The 25,199-nt window shown below is 42.6% G+C and overlaps 1 protein-coding gene across 1 annotated transcript in view; it reads left to right on the top strand.

Moving 5' to 3' along the window:
- The window catches only part of ARHGAP22 (Rho GTPase activating protein 22), a 125,772-nt gene that overhangs the window by 94,015 nt on the left and 6,558 nt on the right, over positions 1-25,199 (top strand). Inside the window, exons 4-7 of the mRNA XM_062001341.1 lie at positions 12,093-12,300; positions 15,815-15,947; positions 20,423-20,496; positions 22,312-22,433. Of these exons, the coding sequence (XP_061857325.1) occupies positions 12,093-12,300; positions 15,815-15,947; positions 20,423-20,496; positions 22,312-22,433 (537 nt within the window). The remainder of the gene's footprint in view (positions 1-12,092; positions 12,301-15,814; positions 15,948-20,422; positions 20,497-22,311; positions 22,434-25,199) is intronic.

Genomic DNA, 25,199 nt, shown 5'->3' with positions numbered 1-25,199 from the left:
ATTGCAGAGCAGAAATGCTTATTCTTGTAGTACTATGTCAGGACTTGTCAGAGAGGCAAGTCCACTGCAACTGGTTTCAAAAACCACAGGCAGCAGCACAAGTTCTGCACTGCAATGCCACATCTCCAACTGTCATTAACCAGCTTAATTCCAGTGGCTTCTGAAGGATAATGCAGTTTGGCATCAGCTGACTGAGTATGTAGTACTTTGTTATTGTGAACAGTCATGGGCACCAAAGAGCACGCATCCAGAGCTAGGGAATGAAAGGCAGCTGAGCAAGAGTCCTTCTCAGCACCTCTGCCCAGCCAAATGGAGAAAAACTACAATAAAAATTACTTCTATCACATTTGCAGGTGAGTAGAGTAAAGCTTTTCATGGGATTTGCTTGATGAAATTTCTTTTATCTGGGAAATGCTGATTTGGTAACATGAAATGTCACATGAGAATGTTTCCATTTGGATCAAACTTGTGCTAGGAAAGATTTTTCAAGCTCAAGGCAGAACTTTTAATGCAACTTCTCCAGAGGTTGTATAAGCAATTAAGATTTAAAATCTGTCGAACTTAAGCTCAAAGAGAAGGTTGCAGGAAGGTCTGATGGATAAAATTACAGATGTAAGGAAGATTTGAACAGTACACAGTCATGAAGTCTTAACCAAGGAAAAAGGGTGTTCTGTATAGTGCACAATTAAATTCTGAAACTCATTGTCACAAGATGTGGGAATAAAAATGGATTCAAAATAGAATTAAATGGATTCATAGAAGATTAAGTCCATCTCAGCTATCAAAGAAAAAGTTCTGGAGGGAGTCATAAGCTTCATATATCTTGTATTACTAAGAGCAATCCAGCTTTAGATAAAATATGGTGAGACCTGTGTTTGTTTCATTTACATGGATTTCCACTTCAGCTAAAAAAGGACCACGGAGGGGTCATAGTGTCTGTGCATTTGTTACACTGTTGGTGGCTACTGCCTGTGGCACATAACCTGATCAGTACCACCCTTTAGACTGGTGGTTTCTCAGAGAGACTGTTCCTGTAATCATTAGATGCATGCGTGGTGTTTGAAAGCTGACAGTCTTTAAAACACTGATTGCTCTCACTGAACATCCTGGCAGTGTATGATTAATGGGACAAACATGTACCTGTGGTGTTTCTCAGCTTGCAGGCAAGTATTTTAATTTCTCTGTATTAGTCCTTTGATGAATGTTAGGAGGATATGTGATTACTGAAGGGGAATGGTAGCCTGCTCTTTGCAAGTTGCAATTTTAACCTTTTAGGATCTGAGAAGAAATTCACCCTATCTCTTTTCCTATTTACTTTCTAAAAGTTACCCTTCTACCCCCACAATTGCTCCTTTTTTCTCTTCCTTCATCACATAATTGGTCTTGCAATTTCCCCTTACTACCTTCTGAGTTGCAGGTAAGGGAAGGGAATGTTCACCACTTAACCTCTTCTAGAAGTGTACCTGAAAGGCTGGCAGATTTGCTGAAATGTTCTATCCATTTTACAAAATTGAGCTAAATACCACCCCACCATCCCCCGACCGCCCGCCAAGCACAGCCAGCCCAGTTCAGCTGTTGCTAGAACTTAGATCATGACCTTATGCTTGGGTGATCAAGATGTAAGTTATGCTTTATAATGACAAAGTATTTTAGTTGGATAGTGGAGTAAAGTAAAGTAAAGTAAAGTAAAGTAAAAGTGTGGGACTTCGTTAGCAGGTTTTCATCACTGACAGTGTTTGAGGAAGTGACAAATTGAAACTATGTACAATTTACCTGATAGTTTTACAATTGCAGGTTACAGATTGACAGAGGTATTTACGATGAACTTTGAATTGGATAAGCACCCATGTGTTCAATGTTGATCTACTCTGCTTCTTGGTACTAGATTGTGCTTAGTAGGTTACAGCCTCAGGCTTGGAATATGGGAAGGCTTGAGGGCATTCATTTTTGTGAATGTGTAAAAGTAACTGGTCTTCTAAATTTTGTTTGTGAATCTAGATCATAGGCCCTGCCAGGTTCCAGGATGGCCAGAAATCTAAGTGACTCATTTCATTCCGTACCAAAGACAAGGATCAGCAACCAGTTTCAGACTTTGTGATCCTTGCATTTGAACCCACAGCTGGAAATCTCAATCTTCATTAGTGATGAGACACTGGTAGCGACAATTATACTAAATCATAACCATTTTCTACTTACTAACACTCAGAGCTTCTGTAAACTTTTCTGTGCAGTGGGGCATCAACATGCAGAGCACTTGAAAGAGCAGATCTACTAGGCAGATGCTTTCTACAGACATAACTTCAGTCAAGTCTATGGAAGCTATCTCTTAAATGTAGACAGACATGTGCAAGACTCAGTAGATTAAAAATTCTGTAAAATACATTCTTATGTTGTGGGGAGAAAGAAGTTTTCCAGGGCATGTTTTTCTAGATCACTACTTTCTAAAAGGCATTTTTTTGTTACTCTTGAAGTTCTCTTCTCTAAATGCTTCTTGCTTTTATTTGTAGAGAAATAGACCAATAAACATTCTGGATTCAGAATGTTGTGGTTAAGTGATGTTTAGGTCTGTTTATCATCTTTTCTCTGTGGGCAAACAGTTACAATCTTGGTTTAGAGCGTAGTCTGGTCAGAGTCCATGGCAGCATAATTTACAGTGCTGCTCAGTCAGTTCCTCTCCTGAAATATTTTAGAGAGATGAGAAGATACCTCATAGGTTAAGCAGAATCTACTGTGCCAGAAGAACGAACATCGCTTTTTGCTAACCTTTTAACCCAGGATGAACTGGCTTATCAGTAAGCAGAAGCCTGCTTATTCTCAAAAGATTTTATTTTACCAGTAAAGGTTGAGGCTCCAGCACAGAGCAGGGGACAGGTGTGGGGACTTCATTTTCTTCAGAGAAGCCTCTGCCCAAAGTGTTTGGAGAGGGAGGAAACTGGGAGGGAAATTTTCTGTACTGGGGACATACTGTTGAAGTCTTTTTTTCTGGGTTCAGCCCTGTGACTGATCACCTGTAGCTGTTTCACTGCCAGTTTTCAACAGATACAGGGAGGTGTTCAAGTGCCCATGTTTGCTTGAGTTAAAAAATGAGTCTGTAGTCATTTAATTTACTTGAAAATTAAGGAACTTCAACTCTGATTCTAACTTTAATACCAGGCCCTTACTGTACAAATAGACAGAGCAGTTTCCTACATCTGAGCTCTCTCAGGCAAATCCAGTTGAGTATACCTGTATATTAGCTAATACTCCGTGTAAGCCAGTGTCTAAAAATACCGACACCCTATGGATACTCACTAGAGCTGTGCATGCCAACATGCTCACAATCAGAGATGAGGAGGAATATTTTCTGAGTTCACATGGGTTAACCATTCCTGTCTGTTTCAACCAGATTCAAGACTGCATTTGGCGTGATTTAGATGCCAAGCCTGAGACATACCTGGATTCTCAAAGATTCTGTGAGCTGTAGTGAACTTCCCAGTCAGTCTCAAAGCTTGTAGTGACATGTGCAAGCAGGATGCTTTCTCCCTCTTCTGGTACCTGCAGCAGAATAACTGCTATGGTGCTAGCTCATGAGAGCATTACTAAGATTCTCTTTATACAGTGCCACCAGGAAAGAAAATGCCTCCAGCTTCCCAGCAGTAGCTTCATGTGAGATTTACTCACTAAACAGTTTTAGGAACATAAGTTGTTCTGTAGGAAAATAAGAGCTATTCAGTGGTAAATTTCTCTACAGCTAAACAAATTCACACCAATGGGGAAAGGAGGATTTCAGTCTCCATTGCTCCTTCTTTCTTTGGCACATGAGTATAGGAGATCTCCAGGTGAAAATTACGATGGTAGTTTATGTGCAATGTGGCCAGCTCTCTGGATTTTATTCCTGTTCTTGAAATATGAAGTATACTTTTGGCATCTGCAGCTCCTGCAATCCGGTGATTATGTGTGAATCTTGGATTTCATTTGTGAGAAATGTGGTTAACAGAGAAAGCAGGATCCAAGTGTGACCTGGAAATTCAAACACAGAAGACAAATTAGATATGTAGTGATTTTTATTCCAGTCTCATCATATTCTTTCTAAATCACAATTTTAAAGAAAATGCTTTGAAAGGGATTGAGAATTATTTCCTTATAAGAAGATAGGCTGTAACTGTGGAGTGAGTAGATGTGCAGTGCAATATTGCATTCTTCTCACACGACACATACAGCTGCAGAATTTCACAATGTGCAGGGAAAAATACCAAAGCAGCTGCCATTTTATGCTTTAGTTGTGATGCTTGTGTGATTTTTGCTTTTTTTCTCTCACCAGAGAACCATGTTTGCTCTTTCTTTGGAGAATAGTTTACATTGTTTTTGTCATCTCTCCTACAACCCGTGCTACTATAAGTTATACTGCAGTCTCATCATGCCTTGAGTCATGCTACATACTTGGCCACAGAGAGGCTGTGAGTTTCACAGATTAATCATACTTTGGGTATAATAATATCTATGTTAAACAACATGACTTTATATTTCATTGGATACTGCCTTGATCTTGTGTTTTGAGAGACGAAAAACAGAAATTGAGACATGAATGGAAGAATAAAAGTCTGTATTTGCAGACTCATCCCAAATATCAAGTCCTAAGCTCCATAATGTTATTAGAAGACATGACACATTTTGAAGCACTGTTCCAGGGAATAGTGCCAAAAATCTTGATGATGTCTCAGCCATTCATAAGAGGATCGGTCCTGTTCAGCATTTAGCACTGTGAGCAGCCTGCTATGTTCACCACAAGGGAAGAGAGGATAGTAAAAGGGTGAAGAATACCCAGGATCTCATTTATGCCTTTTGTTTAAAGATCTTCATCCCTTTCCAATGCTCTTTAGTGGGTATAAATATTGTTCAGTGTGTTGTTTAAGCTTCAGTTCGAGTTGTGCAATACTTTGCTGGTCAAGGTATACCTTCAAAAGCTAAGGAATACCTTACTACCTTGCCACTCAAGAGCAGGAGCTGTTGATCCTAGTACTGCCTTCAGCTGTAGTGAGGAACAGTCGATTCTTCAGGAGCTTTTGATCAAAACAGAAAATGTAGAGACAGAGTTTGATCTCAAGTTTCCTGAGTTGTGGGACAACACTGTCTCCGTGAATGGAATCTCATAGCTTGAATATGGGTTCAGTATCTTTGACATGTGTGTGAGCCACAAGATAGCTAAGAAAATGGTGACCACTATGTTCAGACAACTGTGGTCTACACAGTGACTGTAGACGTGATATTTTCATAACAGGAGCAGATGAGCAGCTGCAGACAAGAATAACATTTATTTTTTCCTGCAGAGGGAAATGGAGTTAGCCAAACTTGATAAAATTCTCCAGAAGCTTGATGCAAAGGTTTTTGGTGGTGACTGCTGCAGATCTCCAGGCATGAGGGCATTTTGTAATTGGAATGGAGGACTGACCTTTGTATAACTGTATAGGGCCTCCTGTAATAAGCATTTTTCTTAACTACAGGCTTCTTACCCTGAGAGCAGGAGCCAAGGGAGTAAAGTAAGTCCTGGGAATTGGTTCATGTGTAAGGAGCTCGTACTTCCTTTCCCCACTAGTTATTCATCTGAGCCATTCATCAGCAGGCAATGTCTCTGTAAAGGGCTAAAAGGAGAGGCTGGATGCACAAACAAAAAAAGGCTGCACAAGTCAAAGATTGTAGCTTTTCGTAAGCTATGTAAAACTTTCCAATGTGTCCCAGAGCTGTGCAGATACTCTCAGAGCATGCTAAGGCTAAAGTAGGGAGGTGTTCCCCTCCAAAATGAGGTTTCTGTTCCTAGTGCTTTGCAAGCAAATCAGAGGCCAGACCAGGGCACCAGCTCGCCTGCAGCACAACTAACTGCCTGTATCAGGAAGGGATCCAGTGTGGCATGCAGACGGCAACTGTTGCTCAGCTTTTTCAGCTATCTAGAATAGATCTGACAAGCAATTAGAGCATGAATATATTACAGAGCCGATAGGGGATGCCTTTGTTAAAACTTGTGACCCATACTTCGCTGCTGTTTACATTGGCGGCAGTTTCGAGGGTGGGCAAGACCCTACCTGCCTGTCTCTCTCCTCTCTCCTTCCCTGTGAGGAGGAAGCCAGGGAACTCTGCATCTCATTGGATATTTCAAATGCTTTCAGCACAAGTCATAATTATTGCCGAGTTGCGGAGCTAAGACCAGATGTGCTGCTGAGATTATCTCCCAGGGCAGATCGGCTGCTCTCCGCTCTGTAGTGCTGGGTGAGTGGAAAGCTGCCAGTGCTGGGTCTCAGAATGTGTCTGATGCCTGAAGTCAGGACTTTCTTTCTCTGCCGCTCCTGCTGTCTGACACTGCCTGGTTTCTGCTTGAAGCTCAGCGCCTGTCATGTAGCGGAGTGCTGCTCAAGAACGAGAGGTATGAAATGATTTTCCAGAGTTTAGCTTTGTTATGGTTTTCCTAGAGGAAAATAGCAGATGTTTGAGCTTAGCCTCAGATACAAGCTAAGAATCTGAAAAAGGAGATGGCTTTACAAAGGGGAAAGAGTAGGAAGGACCCAGTGTATGGCCAAAAATACTACTGGATGCCATGCTAGCCTCTGAAGATAGTTCTGAGGAGATGTGTTTCAGTTTACCTTTACAGAGAATATTTAAATGGATATATGTGGATGAGAGGAATTGATTCCTAGTATATAGAGGCTGCTGTTTGTGGAGAATGGAGTTAGAAGACAGCAAATTCTACCACAGATCCATTTGTGTGACCTTGGGCAAGTTACTTCAGTTTTTCTCGATTCCTAATTATCTGTTGCTTCCTTTCCCCCATTCTTGTGTGCTTTGTCTGGCTAGATAGTTTAGTTTTTAGGAACTATCTTTTTTTAGGCACGTGCAGCTCCTAACGTGGAACTCCTTTTTCAATTGCTGTGGCAATAATTCACATAGTGTGTGCTTGGGTGGGCCAGGGGAGGGTAAACAAGAGGTGTGTATGTGTTTTGTGCTCTGGAAGCATATACATTTCTGAATGATCTCCCTATGATTTTTTTTCTCAGTGCTTTCATGTGTGAGAAAGACAGATAAATGGGAGCCTAAGCATAAATGTGGGAAGGTAAAAGCAGATGCTTAGCTGTGCAGGTGAGCACGTACACAATCTTTACATCCATAACCTGCCTGTCTGTGAGGCACCACATGTGTGCGCGGGTGTGTGTACTACTGCACAGCAGCAGCCAGGTGTGTGCCTCATTATCTTCCTGCACATCTTTTACCGTGTGTACTAAGCTGCACATACAGCTGATGTAGGTATGGCTGGACTTTTCCCCCTTTAAGCACATACAGAGCCCTCAGTCCTCCCGATAAAGAAAAATCTGCCCAAGAACTGACTTTATTATCTCTGAGGTTCTTAGTTTATTTTTGTTGAAATCAGAGCTCCAAGGAAGGAAAATGAAGCAAGAAGCATATATTTTCCTGCCCAGTGCGTGTCTGGACAGCATAGCTGAATGTATAGGCTTTGTATGCCTGAAGCTGGTGGGTGAGCTATTCAGGCCAGGACAGAGAGCCTGTCTGTGTCTTAGTCAGTACATCATTCCTGGATCACTTTTTCCACAAAGAGCCATCTAAATCTTTAAAGAACAGAGACAGTTTGTTGGCGTAGGGGAAAAAAAAATCTGTAGCTCTTTTTTAGTATCTCTCAAATCTTTCTGAGATTAAGGCTGTGGTCCCAGGCATGCTAGGGTTTTTTTTCTGCTTTGAAACCAAACAAAAGGGCCTAGCTGTAGATAAGGGCATGACGAGGAAAGTTAACCCTTGGGTTGCTAGTAGCTTTTGGGTTTATTTCCAGCCTAACTCTGTCTGGTGTGACTGGATGGCACTGGCTCCCTGTCTTCTGAATGAAAGGAAAGACTAATGTCTTCCAGCAGGATCATCAAATGGAGTGAAGTGCTGCCAAGTTCAGTCTGAATTGCAGGCCTCAGTGATTAAAAACAGCTCTGTGCCTTGAGGAGCTGGCAGATGAAGCTGTGTGACTGGCTCCACATGAGCTTTTCCTCGCAAGGCAGGGCAGTCTCTGTCCATCCCAGTGATGTTGTCATCCTAGTAGTCTCAGTGACATTCTACTACATCAGTTTTACAATCCTTTCAGAGACTATTTGAAGTGAGATGAGCTTTACAGAATTAGCAGGACACTGCTTCCTCAGTATGCCTGTTTAGCCCTGGAAGACCGAAGTAGGTACATCTGCCATGTCTCTTGCCCTAGCAGTAATTTCCTTGAGGGTAGACTTCATCAAGGCCCCCCAGCAGATGCCCAGGTAAAAGATTTCCACAAGTCCAAAGCTGTCAGTAGTTCCAATTTGCCTTTCACAGACCCTTTCCAGAACCCATTCTAATGATAGATCTTAGCTTGCTCCTTCACTGAACCCTGACACTCATTTCCTTTTCTAAGCCATTGACAAGCTCTGCAGCCACTGCAAAAATGAACAATTTCTCCAAGGCCAACTTTCCAGCCCCACTCTAATTGTACTGTGCTTTCTCTCTCTAAACCCCAATTCTAACGTCAAAAGACTCGGACTGGGAGCTGTCTTTCTTCTGAGCAGCACCTGGGGGGTCCTTGTCTATGGCTCAGCAACAAAAAAAAATAAATTAGGGCTTCAATAGAGGGAAAGAAAAAGCATCTAGCTGCAGTGTAATTGGGGCTGCTGCTGCAGTTACCAACAGACTTGACTTGAGTGAAACATTTTTGTCTGTAAAATGCTTGGTGACCTTTCCTAGTGCTTCCTTCCATGGAAAATCAGGATTCAGGTTTAAGAGAAATAGAAAACATCTACAATTTAGATCTACAATTGGAATTGAGCTGGAGTGGGGCTGCCAAACCAAGGTGAGAGGCAGCCAAGAGACTTGGGCTGGAAGAAGGTTTTCACCTTGGCAATGGCTTCAGGATCTTTTCTTCCCCTCAGCAAAAAATGACCTGTGGGGGCTGTGTGATCTCATCTGCACACACTATCACACAAGAAGAAACCACACTTGTGTCAGCTCCTTTCATTCATCATATGACAGGTAGATGAGCTTCATCCTCAGTCACGTCACTCTTGGTTTCATAGCTGTTTTTTCTTGTTGCCCATTTGAAATGATGTGAAATAAGGTGAGCAATATTGCAGTAGAAGAATATTACAGGGCTTTTGTTTCCTCCGAAGATCACTGTTTCTATCCAGGAGAAAAAGGTGTTAGCAACCTCCATGCCTAAAAAAGGGTAAAGACAGAGCCCCCAGCATCTGGTTCTGCTGCAGACAACTAGAGTAATGTTAATATTGTTGCTTGTGAAAGGTCCATCTCCTACTCTTTCCAAATCTCAGTGCAGGTCACCCTTCTGACTGTTACTTTAGCATCATGTTCCTGTACCTCTGTATCAGTGGTCTCTGGCTGCAGCCAACTTGTTACCCAGGAGTCACTGGCTAGTTGATTGTACCTACAGAAAACTATCACTGTTGTGATGTGAGTTGACCAGGAAGGCAAGGACTGATGTTGCCTGAAATGTATTAGGGCATGTTGCTGGCCACAGGCCAGCCCTGGCTAGGGAAAAGGAGATGAAGCATCACACTGCAAGTGAAGATTATGCATGCAGTTGTTCTGTGTGTGTTTGCATAGATGTGTAGCTGACACTGCCTTTGTCCACACTCTGAATTAAGTCTAGAACATCAGAACATGAGTTTCTGGAAAAATGTTATCTCAGTGATTAATACCTGGGGGGAAAGAGGCATTTGCCTCTTTCCCAGAGCCTTCTCTAGACAGGCTCTTTAGAAAATATGGCTGTGATTCAACAAGTAGAGATCTGAGAAAACAAGGTTACTGTCCTGACATCTATCACATCCTGACCTCCCTAAACCTATATGGCTTGCACCTGGAAGAGTGAATGTATTGTTTTAAGGATACAGACGAGTTTCGTGGGAGAAGCTTGGGTCAGAGATTGATGGCAGAGTACGGAGTTTTTTGACTTTAAGGTGCACAGCTTGGGGTCTGACCCTAGCTCGCTGTAGCTAACGCTGAAGGACCTTGGTTTGTATTGGCCTGTGTCCCAGGATCAAACAGTCAAGTCAGAGGAAGAGGGAGAAATGATCACTAGCAGAATAGCATGAGAGAGGTTAGACAGGATGCATGTTCTTGCTCAGCTTTTCACAGCTGAGGCACCTGCACTGTAGCTTGTAGGTCCTGTTAACCTGGATCATTTTTGTGTGTATTTACTATGATATGCAATATTGAGAGTTACTTCCCCCATAAGCAGGATCAGCAGAGAGGCTGAGAGATTAACAGGCTGTAAAGACTTCAGTTTTTCAGCTATGATCTGGATTTGGAAGTTATCTGAGGGACTTGCTGAAAAGATTGTTCTTTCTTGGCTATCCAGCCTATGTAAGTGCCCTGAAAACCTTTGGACAATACTGAGTCCCACATACCAAGCAGTTCTACTGTACCTTATCATGACAGCAGTGATTATGTGATGAGATTACAAAGCAACCTGTGCAAAAGCGAGAAGAGGTTCCCTGTTCTAGAACATGAGTTCAGAGACACCCATCTCAGTGAAAATTCAAACAGATTAGACACAAGATCTAGTAAAACCTTTACTCTGCAAGAAAGCCAATATTTATGGTGATAAAGATAAGTCACTCCCATGCTCCAGGGCATGTTCTGCTATGATAAGGAGGGAATTTCCTTCAAGGCTCTTCATGGCCCTACAGCTCTGTAATACAGTTGTGTAGCCTGGGGTGTAAGGAAGGGATTCTGTCTTCTTTCCCTGCCAATTTGTTACACATCAGGAAATAGGACTTTAGAATCCTTCTTGCATGTTTCTTTCGGAGAGTTAAAACTGATAGTGAAAGATGTGTTTCACTGAGGACTCATCAGGGACCAAATATAAAAAGTAGGCATGATTTGACATGATGTCTCTCATGAAAGACAGTGAATTAGGACAGTGGTTAGGAAACTTCCTGCCAGGAGTTGTCAGCCTCCCATGAATATAGCACTAAAATAAAAATGGAAAATGTGGTTACTGGCAGGAAGGTAAGTAGAGGCTTAAGAAATTACCAAATCTGCTGACCTGGTGCAAGCATGTGCATCCATTAACATCCTATGGCTATTCATGCTGCTTTTTTTCCAGACCTGCAGATTAACTGAGTGCTGAATTCATGATCTAAAGCTCCTTGATAGCAGTGGAAAGCTTCCTGTTGCTTTGAGAAATCTTTGAATAGATTTTCCTATATGCTATGGGCTGATCTCTTCTGAAATTGAGTAGATTCTGGAATTCTTTCACTTGCTGAGCTCTTATTACCAAAATATGGTTAACTTGGATGCTATCCTCCCTGAGTCCACCACATCTTGCTAGAATCGGGGTTTCAGAATGCAATTCAGCAGCTGTCCTTTTAGATGGAACAGTCTCCTGGTGGCAGGGATTCAATTAAAACCTCTGGATCTTACAACCTGGGCCCCTTCTGTGTTGTCAAAAAGATCTGGTCCCAATAGTGGCAATTCAGCAGCTCCTATTGACTGGAAATCCCAGTTTTCCTAAAGAGAGAGATGGTGCTTCATACTTAGTGGTATATGTCTACAGTAGATTTGACTTAAGAATTACCTAGGCCAGTCTATTTTTAGAGTATCTAGTGCTTCTGATGTTTTCAAGGTGCAAGTAGCACAAAACACATATTTTAGTAGGAAGAGCAATGTATTTTGCATGCATTTTACTCTGTGTTTAACTTTCATTCAGCTATTTTAATTAAATGACAAGAGAAGAAATGCAAAGCTTGCAGGAAGGTGGGAGATTCTTACAATAGCCAGTTTTAATGTTGACAATAGTATTCTGTCGTGTAATTGCTTAATCCAGATTCAGCACAGCTGTGGATAACCCTAAACATCATCTTAGCCTGACCTTCCTTGTCTATACTGTCTTAAGCAGGAAAAAGAATCATTCAGCATATAATTATTGGTTTTTAAAATAATTTTATTCTTATTACTCTGTTAGAAAGTGGATCTTCACTCAGATTCACCCCCTGCACGTGAACGTTTCCCTCACCGTGTGCCCTGAGCGATAGCTCAAGGGGAGTTGAAGCTGACGTGCCGATGTCTCTCCTGTTCTCTGTTGGCAGGGATCTTTGGACAGCGGTTGGAGGACACCGTACAGTATGAGAGGAGGTATGGCCAGCGCTTGGCCCCGCTGCTGGTGGAACAGTGTGTGGATTTTATTCGGGAGCGAGGTCTTACAGAGGAGGGGCTCTTTCGAATGCCTGGCCAAGCCAACCTTGTCAAAGATCTGCAGGATTCTTTTGACTGTGGAGAGAAGCCTCTTTTTGACAGGTGAGTTGACATCACCAAATTCCAGCTGTGGCATGTAAAATCTGTCAGGAATGGCCTTGCAGTGGCTATCCTAGTCTACTTTTCTTTCCACACCATCATTCTCTTCATTTAAAGCACATCTGGGTCTTTTTCCTGCTTGTTGGTGAGTGCAGAGGCCATCATTCAGCTCAGTGCTTGAGCAGAGGAAGAAACTGAGCCTGTTAATCTAGACAAGGCTACTCCAGTGTTTCAGCATAAGCACAATTTGAATGAAATGCGTTGCTGGATTGCTGTGTGGTAACAGCGCTGGCAGAGGCAGTGATGCAGTCCAAACATTGCAAGGCAAGTCCATAGGCATGAGGCAGGTCCAAGGTCATGCTTGGTAGTCTATCTTTGAGTCAGAGCCTAGGTCCAGATCAACAGGGTCTGTAGCCAGGCACAAACATGGCTGTGAGACAGCGGGAGCTGCAGCTCAGACAGATTGAATGGTAGAGGGTCAGCATAATATTGTCTCCCACAAAATGACTGTCAGCCTCGTTCAGAGTGTTCCATCCAAGGCCAGCAAGGGAAGGGAGGCGAATCTCAGCTGTGCTGTCTCTAAGTTGACCCTGAGCCCAGGCAGCCAAATCATCTGAAGGGTGGCTGCTCCCAGGGCCCTTGTAGCCAAATTCTATCCATCCTCTGCAACTAGTATTTCCTTCCCTCTCTTATATGCACATGCTTCCCACAGTGAAGGCTATCATTGTTCCTACCTAGGCAGCACTTTGAGAAATTGACCCCTAACAGAGACCTCGAACTCCAGAGGTAATGTGGATCCAGAGTCATTGTGTAGATCTGGCCCAATCTCTATCACAGGTCCAGAAACAGGATCAGGACTTGGAGATCTGGCTCCATTTCTTGCTGGAAGTCACCAGCACTACTTTTCCATGTGGTACAGGCAGCATCTGGTATATTGCCAGCAGATGAACCTATAGGATCACCTCACCTGGACCCACAGACACTCTCTACATCACCAATACAATCCCTGCCTATTGATGCAGGAAGATACTGCTCACCTGCATGGGCAGCACAGTGTTTGGTCTCACCCTGGGAAGAATATCCTTTATTTGGAACATTCTAATTCTTCTGTCCCCTCAGCTTCTCAGACCACCTGTCCTCCTTTCTTTGATTCTTAACCACACTCAGTATTTGTTCTCTAAATGGAAGTGTTACATATTTTCAGATATTTTCATGAAAAAACGAAGCCTAACGTTGTCTGAATTGTCTCACTTCATCTTTTCTTAAGCAAAACCTTTATGTTTTGGACTGACTATCTGGGTGTTCTAGTTCAGAATTATAATAACCTTAATTCATGTGGAAGTGAACAAAGTTATTTTGCAAAGTGCTCATGTTGTGGAGCAGGAGTGTCTACAAAAGGCATGAATTAGGAATGACAGTTTCACTTTCATACTTTATCTTAGTCTAACCCATACTAACTTAATTGGCATGAAGCTAAGCCAAGCATCCCCCCAGCATTTTTAAAGCAGAAAGCACCTTTATTTCCATAGGCATTTGCACTGGCTAAATAACTCAGTGCAAAGCCTTACCTTTAAGAGGCAGTAAAGATCTCCATGAAGATCAAGTAGTTGATCTTCAAGTAGTTGATTTGAAATGTGATAACTGAAGGTTGAGTAGAGAATTAAAGAAGGCAAGCCTTGGGGTACCCAAGTAGTGTGGCAGTTGAGAGTCCTCCAGTCGTTGCCTTTGCTTTTTCAACAGTGTCCACTGCAACTTGTAGGCCCAGGTCTGTGGTCTTTGATATGTACAGTAACAGATAGCAACAAGGGAGAGGAAGTTCCACCCTGGCTAAGTGAAATGCTTCCCCTCCTAGCAAGCATAATTTCCTTTATGTGTAACTGACACTATCCACGTATGGCCTAGGATACCTGAGCAGCAGCAAATATTTTCTGTAAGTGTGAAATTGATATCTTATTTTCAAATCAGGTGCAGTGAAAGGAAAGTCAGTTAGTGCTTTTGGATGTCATTTGTATTTACACTAATCAAGGGTGGGCCAGATCTCTGTGATGACTGATAATGAAAATACTTATTTTTAAAAGGCTTACTTTTCCAATCTGGGTTTTAAATACATATGTGTATTCTTATCAAAGGCCAGGTGTTGCTGTTTTGGAAGCACCTACAGCAGTCTGCTCCTATTGCACTTCCATGCCACAAAGTTTGGCTGGATTTCATGTGGCCATCTGGATGAAACAGTAACTGCAGCCTGCAGACCTGAAGCTTTAGCCTGGACTCTGCTTTTGAGTGATAATCATATCCACCATCCACGCCTGAAATTCTACACTAAAGAAGAAAAAAAAACCCCACAAATAAGAGAATGACCTCATTTCTAAAGTATTTATAATCAACTGAAAAAACCCACAATGTGAAACTGGTATTCTCAAATGTGCTGGAGCTGTTTAACAGGAAGAGCATTATCAGGATTAGTGACAGTTGTTATTTTTCCTATTTAGTTTCAACTGTGTGTTCAAACAATTCTTAAAAACATAACAAGCAGAAGAGATTCATCATTTAGATAGAGGTGAGGACTGTAAACTCTGTTGCTGTGTGGTTAATGATGTGCTTTTCTGAAAATTCTTTCAAAACTGTCAGGGAAATGGTGAGTAGTGGGGAGAAAGGATATAATCTGTTTAGACCTCCAGTAGTCAAAACTTTGAGGAGGTCATCTATGAAGATTAACAAAGTTGTACAATGAGAGACTTGGAATAAGGGAGAGGTGTCACCATACATCAAAAACTCAACAGGAGAGGGAAGATCAGGTGCATCTTCATTGTAAGATCTTACACTTCAACCTCAACTTAAAGCAAAGGAGAGAGAAAAGCAAAAAAGTGTGTCCTGGAGTGGGAGAGGAAGAAAAAAAGCTGATATCACAACATAATAGATGGTCTCAGAAATGCCAAATACCCCAGCCTTGGGGAGGAGATGTGACCTGCAAGCTGGGCAACCATGCCAAATAGTGATGGAGGGCCTGGAGGAAACACAGCTTTCTCCTTTTTTTTGTCTGAATGATGTACCAGGACATTTGGGAGTCTAGTCCATCAGATGCAGGTGGGTGCTGGCTGGGGAGAGTATCAGGCATGAGGGATCAGCATGAGGATCAGAGATTAGATTTGATTGCACAAGGATGCAGAGCTTTATTGTCAGTACTGTATGATCACTGTGCCTGGACTGTATTGCTCGTGTTCCTGATCCACATTGGCTGAGGAACCACAGCACCACTCTGCATCAGGCAGTATCATGGACATATCCTTTCCACTGTCTGTGTTGCCAGAGATGCATTTCTGTCTTGACAAAATGGGAGATTTCTCTTGTTCCCAGGTAGACCCTCCTACCTAGTGCAAACACATGGCAGAACAGCTTCCTTCCATGTGCCTTCTTTCTCCCTGTCCCTAAGAGGGACCTTGATGCACCTCCCAGTGAAAAGCATCAAGCTTTGGGGTACTGTGGGTTTCTAAATTTCCTTCCCTCTTCTCTATTGCAGCAACACAGATGTTCACACTGTGGCGTCCCTTCTGAAGCTTTACCTTCGAGAGCTGCCAGAGCCTGTCATACCCTTTGCCAAATATGAAGACTTTCTTTCTTGCGGACAGCTACTCTCAAAAGATGAGGGAGAGGTCAGTGATCCTTCTAATCTGCCTCCTTCTACCTCGAAGGTCATTTCCAAGACTCAGTGTAGCACAGCTTTCTTCTCATAACTCTTAAGTCCTGATTATAAATCAATGAACTTCCTGCAAACCTTCCTGCAAATTTTCCTGAAGCTATGAATTGGGCATTAATATCACAGTCTCCTGCTTGGAGCTTTTTGAAGTCCGTCTTGTAGCCTGGTGCTTCTTTCTTCTGAACAAAGCTGTTCTGTAGCATAATTGGCTAGAGATGCAAGGTAGGAGTTCTGGGTTCCTTTCCCAGCCTTGCTGTTGACTCATTAGCAAGCTCGATGAATTAACTCCTTTTTTTTGTGTTTCCAGTTCTGCGTCCTAAAGTTTCAGTGGATGAGGCGTTGATCAGTGTGATGGTCCTTATATTTCTTAGGGAAAGGCACTACAAAGGACAGGCTATGGTATTATCCCCAAAAGGGGGAAATAATGCTATGAATACCTTGCTAGAACCCTCTTATGATGTTCCTCTCTTTGGTTTCTAGGCAAGGGAAAGGACTGACAGAAACCTCCAAGTCTGTAGCAATCGTGGAAATTTTGATTCACTGCTTGGGAGGAGCAGGATAATTTACAATATGATTGATTGATCTGTTTCATCCATAGTGTTCCTCTTGTGATGGTGCCTGAGCTCTTTGCTGACTGCAAAGGCACGTTGGATCTGGTCTAATGTGGGTGGAACTGTGCCATCTTCTGAAAAAGAGGTCTAAAGAAGCTGTAAGGGTTGTTAGTAGCGTCAACTAAAGAAGCAAAGGCCTGAGGGCTTCTAAGTCTCCGTCCATAGTTCTGTCTCTTTTCTGTGCATGGCCTCAAGAGCGTGCTCACATCTTTGTCTCTGGTGGGGATTGTAAAAACTGAGAGCCTGGGTTTCGCCTTTACTTCAAATATCAGAAGGCTCTGGGGAGTCAGTCCTTCATGATGCCCATAGAACGTACTTGTTTGCATGCACGAAACGTAGCATGTCTGATCATGTCAGGTTTTTACAGATGGAAGACAACTTTGCTACTATCTGTACTCACATGATGTATCCTCTAGCCAACTCTGAGAAGGCAAATTTCTGCACGTGACACAGCATATCACCATACATGGCTATGCATTTCCATCCTGGACACAGTCACATCAGTGAATCAGTGCACTACTGTCTTTTAATAGGTATAGCTCTGTGCCTACTAGCTCCACAATTTGCTCATTTTCTGCCTTACCCTCAGTCAATGCAGACATCTCTGCAGGGTGCTGTGTTACAGACAGCACAGCAGTTGATTTCACAAGAAACAGGAGCATTTCTGAGGCAGGGTAGCTGGTTTCATTTTGGTCGTGAGATGTGCAGACTGGGAAGTTTTGGATCTGTTGCACAAGAGTAGAGACACTGCCAAGTTGGGCAAGCATAATTGTATATCACTGCTCAGCTTATTAACTACGTAGTTTGCCTGATTTTGCCTGCACAGGCTGCAGCAGTTTGGGGAGTAGCATCTGTGTTGGTTTAGTGGGAGCAAAGCCAGACTCAAATGACTTGTAGTGCAACGTTCTCTTTGGATTAGAAACGTGATGAGGAGCACCAGATAGCCAAAATGAAAGCTTACAAAGTTGCTTTGTTAAGCTGCTGTTATAAACATAAACATATTTTTTTTTTAATGCACAGTGGCACATGGAGCAGAACGTAGCACAAAGTCATATCCAACCTATAGGGCCTATCTTGCCTCCCACATAGAAAATCGCCCTGCTCAGAAATACAGTCTCATGGAAACAATACTTTTTTAGCACAATATGGTAAGAAGGGAAGTTAAAAATCAAACATTCATTTTGAAAACGTATTTGAAATCAAAATACAATCTATTGTTTTAATCCAAAGTACTGTTTTCATTTTTCACTTGGAAGTGTTGAATGAGATTTTTAGACTCAAATATATTTGTCTTTAGTTTTGTACAACTCCCATCTGCTCAATAAAGCAGAATTGCTTTAGGCAAAATAACCAATTAGATAAAATTGTTGTTACCTCATGCTGCTACATTGTGACCTTAAATAGGAATTATGATGGTAGCATGGCCTAATCTCCATCTGCAGCAAAGAACTACTCCAGCACTGCCCTAAGCTTTCCATTCAGATTATTGTCTATCTTCATTCTGCGCCCAACTAATCGGATGTTGGAATGCTAACAGAAGCATAATGGAGACCTTGGGTTGCGTGGAGACCTCGAGATATCTCAGCAGAACTGCAGCATTAAAAAAGATTTGGTTCTGATCCAAACTGGTTGGGAAAAGGGCTTGAAAATGAAAAAGTAAGAATGAGTTAAAGATCTTCAAATCTCTAAAAATTCATATGAGTCTGAGCTGTCTTGACATGGTTGTACTTTAGTCCACATTGCTGCCTATGCTCTGTAGAGATGCACATAGCACTTCTGGGGGCTAAACACATAGCTTTGGGTTTAAATTTAAAGAAGGGCCTGAATTTGAGTGAACATGTGAAGTGTTGCTAGTTTTCCAGCCCAACTAGAAGCTCCTAATTGGTGCTGATCTGTTACATACGTTGCAAAATCCTTGGGTTTGGGGTCACTCCTTGGAAAGTATGAACCTGTGGTACTTCAGACACTCGGCATTTTCAAGGAGGTACTGCTGCAAAATACCATGATGACTGTCAGTGCAGTGCCTTTATTGCTTGCTCCAGCCATAAGCATGATCAGTGTTATTAGTCAATAACACAGCACCTTCCAGCATGTGTTTTCCTTTTCCCTTTTGCTGCAGTGTTACTAGGTGCAACCTTCTGCTGTCTGTTGGTCAGGTGGCTGGTGGGGATAGATCTGTGGCGCAGCTGAGAAATGCTGCAGCAAGACAGAAAGCTTTTTTTAACCTAACAAGTGTTTATACCTTGATGAAGATGCTCTCTGTGTAATACCACATTTGTGATTCCCCTTGACAAAGCATGGATAAGTTTTTGGAACCCTTTTTTCTTTCAGGTAGCCCCTTGTACCTTTAGGTCATGTTTCCAGCTGTTCACAACTGCCTGCAGTTTCTGTTTGAAAGCCCCCCTCTCGCATCCAGTGGAATCGTGGTATTTTAATTTAGAGCAGTTGAAATACAGTTCCAAATACTATCCTGATTTCTGTATTTGAAACAAATTGAGTTACAGAGCAAAATTCAAGAGGGAATTAGGTCTGTTATCTCACCTATTTGTAGTTCAAACTCCTCACTTGAAAGCTGGATGATCTGAACAATGGACCTTAACCTCCCCATCAGTAGTAGGTGTTCTCAGTTCAAGTATCAGAACTTTTAAAAAGAGGATTCAGATTTTCATATGTGACTGGTGTTTTATTGGTGTCACTATTCTTGACACTATTAAACAAGCCTAATTTTTAAGCTAAAAGATCAAAAACTACTTATTGCTTCTAACACTTCTTTTTTAAGTTTTCAGATTTTTATTAGAGGACTTTTTTTATGTGTTTAGGATGTTAAGAGTGGAGGCAGGAATACAGATTGCTGTCTGGATCTTTCTGACTTGTCTAGACCAGAGAAATCAGAAAGATCTTGCAAGAGGCTGGCTAACGTTAATTCCCTCCTTAGTAGCCCTTAATAAATCAAGGAAAGTTTGAAATGAAGGTCCAACTGCACTTTTTTGGCCTGGAGCCAGTTGCTTCTGGAATTTCTCCATCACTAGTTAGCAGCCTTACACCATTAGGTAGCAGCTATCACTCTTCCCAAATGTGCTTGGGTATCTTTTTTCCCACAAAAGGTTCAGTTGTCTCAAAAAATAAGGAAATATCCAGAGCAATGGCAGCATTGACAGGAACGAGCAAGTGATGCTTGGGACTGTGGAAGGAGAATAAACTTCTGAGCCAGAGGTTTTCATTAGATGATTGAAGTAGCTTCAGGGTTTTAAGTCATTCATCCAGCAAATGTCTCATCTTACATTTTAATGTAAAGACAGGAATTTTACAAGGAAGTATGTCACAGCTCAGAATGACTGCAATTGGAAGTAAGTAATTAAAAAGGAGGTAGTTGAATTGGAATGTTGTTTAGCTTTTTTAAGAAAAAACTTTCCTCTGCTTGCTTGAGCAGTACTGCAGTGTATTTATACTACACCTAATGCCTCAAAGTTTCAAATAGGCCAGATGCTGAAGGGGAACATTTGCTGGTACATTTATACCAATGCCACTGGGCAGAATTTGAAGACTAGCAGGCCTCACTAATTGAAAGCTTCTACATCAACCATTAAAGTTGACAGACGGATTTCCACTGATTTTGAGAACTCAATCAAGTTCCGGACCTTGGGGTTTGATAAGGCACAACACATAGGTTTACACCTTTTTCAAAGAAAAGCCTCCTTGGGTTGTCATCTGTTGCTCACATCTTTGACTTTGGGATTAGGACTTTGTAGTATTGATGGAAAGTCACATCTGCTTTGCATTATTTATATTAATAGCTCACCTTATTTTTCCTGTCCCTCAGGGTACCCAGGAACTTGTTAAACAGGTGAAGAATTTGCCCCAAGCCAACTACAATCTCCTCAAATACATATGCAAGTAAGTGAAATTTATTAACACTCAGAAAAGTCACTAAGTTTTGTGAGGCTCAGTCTTATATGCAGATAACTTACTCTGAAAGTATGACTAATCGAGCCTCACTTATATATGTTACATATTTATGTATATTTATTATTTATACATGTTTATGCTCCCATAAAACATGAGGAGGTGAACAAGCAGCTCTTGGTTTATCCAAGAGCATTATCGAAGCAAATTGCTTTCACTCACAGCCTTGGGAGCTGGAGTGAATGATTCTATATATTATATTGTTTATTTCAGAAGCACTTAAAAAGCAGTAAAGAAAGGCATTTTTCCAGGCACTGCACACTTGGAAGATTTATGACACAAGCGGAGTGGCAGATGCAATCAGAGTAGCTAGTCTGGCCTCAGCTCTGGTTTGGGTTGGGAGTTTGTTCTTGGGGTACCAGGGACTCAAGAGCCTTGTCTCCCCTCACCTCTGTGCAGAATCTCACAGGTTTTGCGAAGTGGGCTGGAATGTGATTCGGGAGCTGGAATGGACTGTTACCCTAGGTACAACATCAAGATCTTTAAATTGTATTGTGTTCTCCGTGGTAGTTAGTCCCTTTATGACCAATGGGATTTGCACATCTGGAGCAGGCAGTAGGCACAAACACTGACATGAAGCTCTTGAGTCATTCAAGAGATGTCAAGCCCCTCACAAGTGTACAGACATTTCTAAAATGCATTTTTTGAATGCTTAAAAAAATGTATTTTGCCTCACTATGTGCTTCTCTAGCCACTTGTTTTAATATCTGAGAACCTTAAAATTTGAATAGCTGAGGCAGGGCATTATAATTATACACATTTCTAAGGGAAGAAGTGAGGAGAAGAAAGGAAAGGCAAGTAGAATTTACTTGACTTAGTGAAGAAAACTGAGGATCTTTGGGTCTCAGCACAGTGTCCGCCATAGAGCAAAAACATAGAAGTACCTAGAAAACTCATGCTGCAAGTGGATGCACTCAAAAATTTGCCAAGTAGTGCAGAATAATGAGGGAACTTTTGTCTTGCTAAAACCTATCCAACCATCCAAAAATTAGCAATAGTTTAAGAAAGTGAGATTGAGACTTCACTTCTGAGGCGAGTCTTTTTTCCTGCTATTTTAGGTTTGCGTGGCATAGGGTCCATTTTACAACTTGTCTAGTTATGTGCGAGCTGTTTAGCTGTTTTTTACAGCCTTTCTCTTACCACAGCTCCTTTTAGGAGTCAGATCCAAATTACAAAAACATTAACTGTTAGAAAGTTTCTGCTGATTTGCAGCTTATACATATGGATAGCCAGTTTGTTGGATTTTTTCATGTGCTACCTTTGGCTTGCATAGTTTTTTTTCTTATGGTGATGTTTGCCCAGCTAATGCATTCACAAGAAGTCTTTTGGGTTACCTCTTTATTTTGTTAGATTTGAGCCACGAAGTTCCTTCCACAGGCTGCTAGTTCTAGGACAGGGAAATGAGTCTTTTTACTTCTATCTGTAAGTGAAAATTGTCAGAAGTCAACCTGTGTAATTGGAGAATTCCTATAAAAATGTGAAAATTGTCCTTTCACACCCATTAGAAGGCTGGATCCCTGGTAGACTGGTACTTTTGGCAGAAACCATCTTGTCCTCTTTTGTTCATACATTAAAAGGGATCAGGAGTTATTACTGAGTATCTAAGCTGCATTAGTCTCTAAACACAGTTCAGGTATCAGGGTTGTATAAATCCACCACAAAACAGTTTCTGCCTACAGTCTCAAGTATGAGAGGTGACTTACTTATTCCTCTCCTCTTTTGATTTTTCTGGGGGGGCTTTTCAAGGTTCCTTGATGAAGTTCAGGCTCACTCCAGCATTAACAAAATGAGTGTCCAGAACCTGGCTACGGTATTTGGACCAAATATATTACGGCCCAAAATGGAAGATCCAGTGACCATGATGGAAGGTAGGTTCTACTCTTGTGAGATAATACACCACTTGTGGTTTGGAGTTGTGAGAATATGCTGAAAGTCATACCTTGGTTGGTAGTTGTATTACTTGACTGCACAGTTAGCAACAAGTCAAGCAATCCTCTTCATCAGTGCATGTGAGGGGATGTCATGGCTGGTCTCTGCTATCCCACTCACCACTGGCCTGGGAGTAAGAAGTATCTCTTCTCTCTACCACATGGGCCTCTGCCTTGTTGTAAGTTTATGTGAAACTATTTTTGATTCCACTGCTAAATTTAAAGCTCAAATATTCTTCAGTAGGACCATGTTTCACTTCCAAACTGTTATGATTTAGTGTTGGTGTATTTCAGTGGTTAAACAGTTTCCTGTAGAAGACAAACAATCCACAATGAGAGGTACCATAGTCTTTGCTGTGCCACAGTGACTTATAAACAGGCTGTGTATGGGTCAGAACTTCATAGAACCTAAGGAATAAGTTGAAAGTCACTGTTAATTTTGGATGTAAAAATCTGAAGCTTGAGAATTATCTTCCTCTGTATGGGTCAGAAATTGCCCAGGGCATGATCTCTGTCTGGATGACACTAGGGCTAGGATACAGTCGCTCTTCCAGGTGGCACAGCTGTTGTGGTGCAAGTTTTAGAGGGCCTTTGCATCAGATCTGGTGGGATCTTGGTAAGCCTGCAAAAAGAATTGATTGATTCATCCAGCATTAGGCACAGATGGAGATGCTAATGTCTTTTGTGTGATGGAAATCCTTCATGCAATGCCAGCAGTATCACACCTTAGTAGCAGCAGTGCCTGTAGTTCTGCAGAAGTGACCTCTGAAAGGCACTACAGACCATAGAATCATAGAATGGTGGGGGTTGGAAGGGACCTTTAGAGATCATCTAGTCCAGCACCCCTGTAGAAGCACGGTCACCTAGATCAGGTCACATAGGAACATGTCCAGGCAGGTCTTGAAGACCTCCAAGGAAGGAGACTCCACAACCCCTCTGGGCAGCCTGTGCCAGGGCTCCCTCACCTGAACAGTGAAATAGTTTTTTCTTATGTTTAAGTGGAACTTCTTGTGTTTCAGCTTCATCCCATTACCCCTTGTCCTGTTGATAGATACAGTAGAAAAAAGGGATGCCCCAACCTCCTGACACCTACCCTTTAGATATTTATAAATGTTAATAAGATCCCCCCTCAGTCTCCTCTTCTCCAGACTAAACAGCCCCAGTTCCTGCAGCTTTTCCTCGTATGAAAGATGTTGCAGGCCCTCGTCATCTTGGTGGCCCTGTGCTGGAGTCTCTCCAGAAGTTCTCTGTCCCCCTTGAGCTGTGGAGCCCAGAACTGGACACAGGACTCCAGATGAGGCCTCACCAGGGCAGAGTAGAGGAGGAGCAGAACCTCCCTTGACCTGCTGGCCACACTCTTCTTGATGCATCCCAGGATGCCATTGGCCTTCTTGGCCACGAGGGCACATTGCTGGCTCATGTTCAGTTTATTATCAATCAGCACTCCCAGGTCTCTCTTTGCAGAGCTGCTCTCCAGCAGGTCAATCCCAGCCTGTACTGGTGCATGGGGTTGTTTCTTCCCAGATGCAGGAGTCTGCACTTGTCCTTGTTGAACCTCATGAGGTTCCTCTCTGCCCAACTCTCAAGCCGGTCGAGATCCCACTGAATGGCAGCACAGCCTCTGGGGAATCAGCCAGTCCTCCCAGTTTGGTGTCATCAGCAAACTTGCTGAGGGTACACTCTGTCCCCTCATCCAGGTTGTTGATGAAGATCTTGAACAAGACTGGCCCCAGAACTGATCCCTGTGGAACTCCACTGGCCACAGGCCTCCAACTCGATTCTGTGCCACTGATCACCACCCTCTGGGCTCTGTCATTCAGCCAGCTCTTGATCCACCTCACTGTCCACTCATCCAAGCCACACTGCCTGAGCTTTCTGATGAGGATGTGATTGCAGACTGTGTCAAAAGCCTTAACATCCCTGACTAAATTTAATTCTAGAAGGGCTCCAGCCTTCCTAGTTGCACCCCTGCATGCCCTGGCAATGTTCCTATACTCTTCCCAAGAAGCCAGCCCCTGTTTCCACCTCTCATAGATGGCTGCTTTCTGCCTGAGTTGTCCCAGCAGATCCTTGTTCATCCATGGAGGCCTCCTACCTCATTTTCCTCCTTTCTTGCGCATTGGGACACATTGATCCTGAGCTTGAAGGAAATGATGCTTGAAGACTGACCAGCTCTCATGGGCACTTCTACCATTTAGGGTCTTATCCCTTGAGATCTGTCCAATCAGGTCTTTGAAGAGGTCAAAGTCAGCTCGCCTGAAATCCAGGGTCATGGTCCTGCTTTGTGTTCTGCCTCTTCCACACAGGATCTTGAACTCTACCATCTCATTGTCACTGCAGCTGAGGTTGCCTCCGACCTTCACATCCCCAACCAGGCCCTCCTTATTCTTCAGTACCAGGTCCAGCAGCACACCCTTTCTCGTTGGTTCCTTGATCATCTGTGACAGGAAGTTGTTGTCAACAATCTGTAGGAACCTCCTGGTCTGTGTGTGCTTGGCTGTGTGGCTATCCCAGCAAATATCAGGGTGGTTGAAGTCCCCCATGAGGACCAGGGACTGTGATCCTGAGGCAGCTCTCAGCTGTCTGTAGAAGGCCTCATCCACATCCTCCTCCTGATCAGGTGGCCTGTAGCAAACTCCTACAACAATATCACCTGCCTTGCCCTGCCCATTAATTTTTATCCATAAGCACTCTACCCCTCATCCC

The sequence above is a fragment of the Colius striatus genome, chromosome 8 (assembly GCF_028858725.1).
Source record: "Colius striatus isolate bColStr4 chromosome 8, bColStr4.1.hap1, whole genome shotgun sequence".
Lineage (NCBI taxonomy): Eukaryota > Metazoa > Chordata > Aves > Coliiformes > Coliidae > Colius > Colius striatus.
This window is presented reverse-complemented; position numbering and strand designations above follow the sequence as displayed.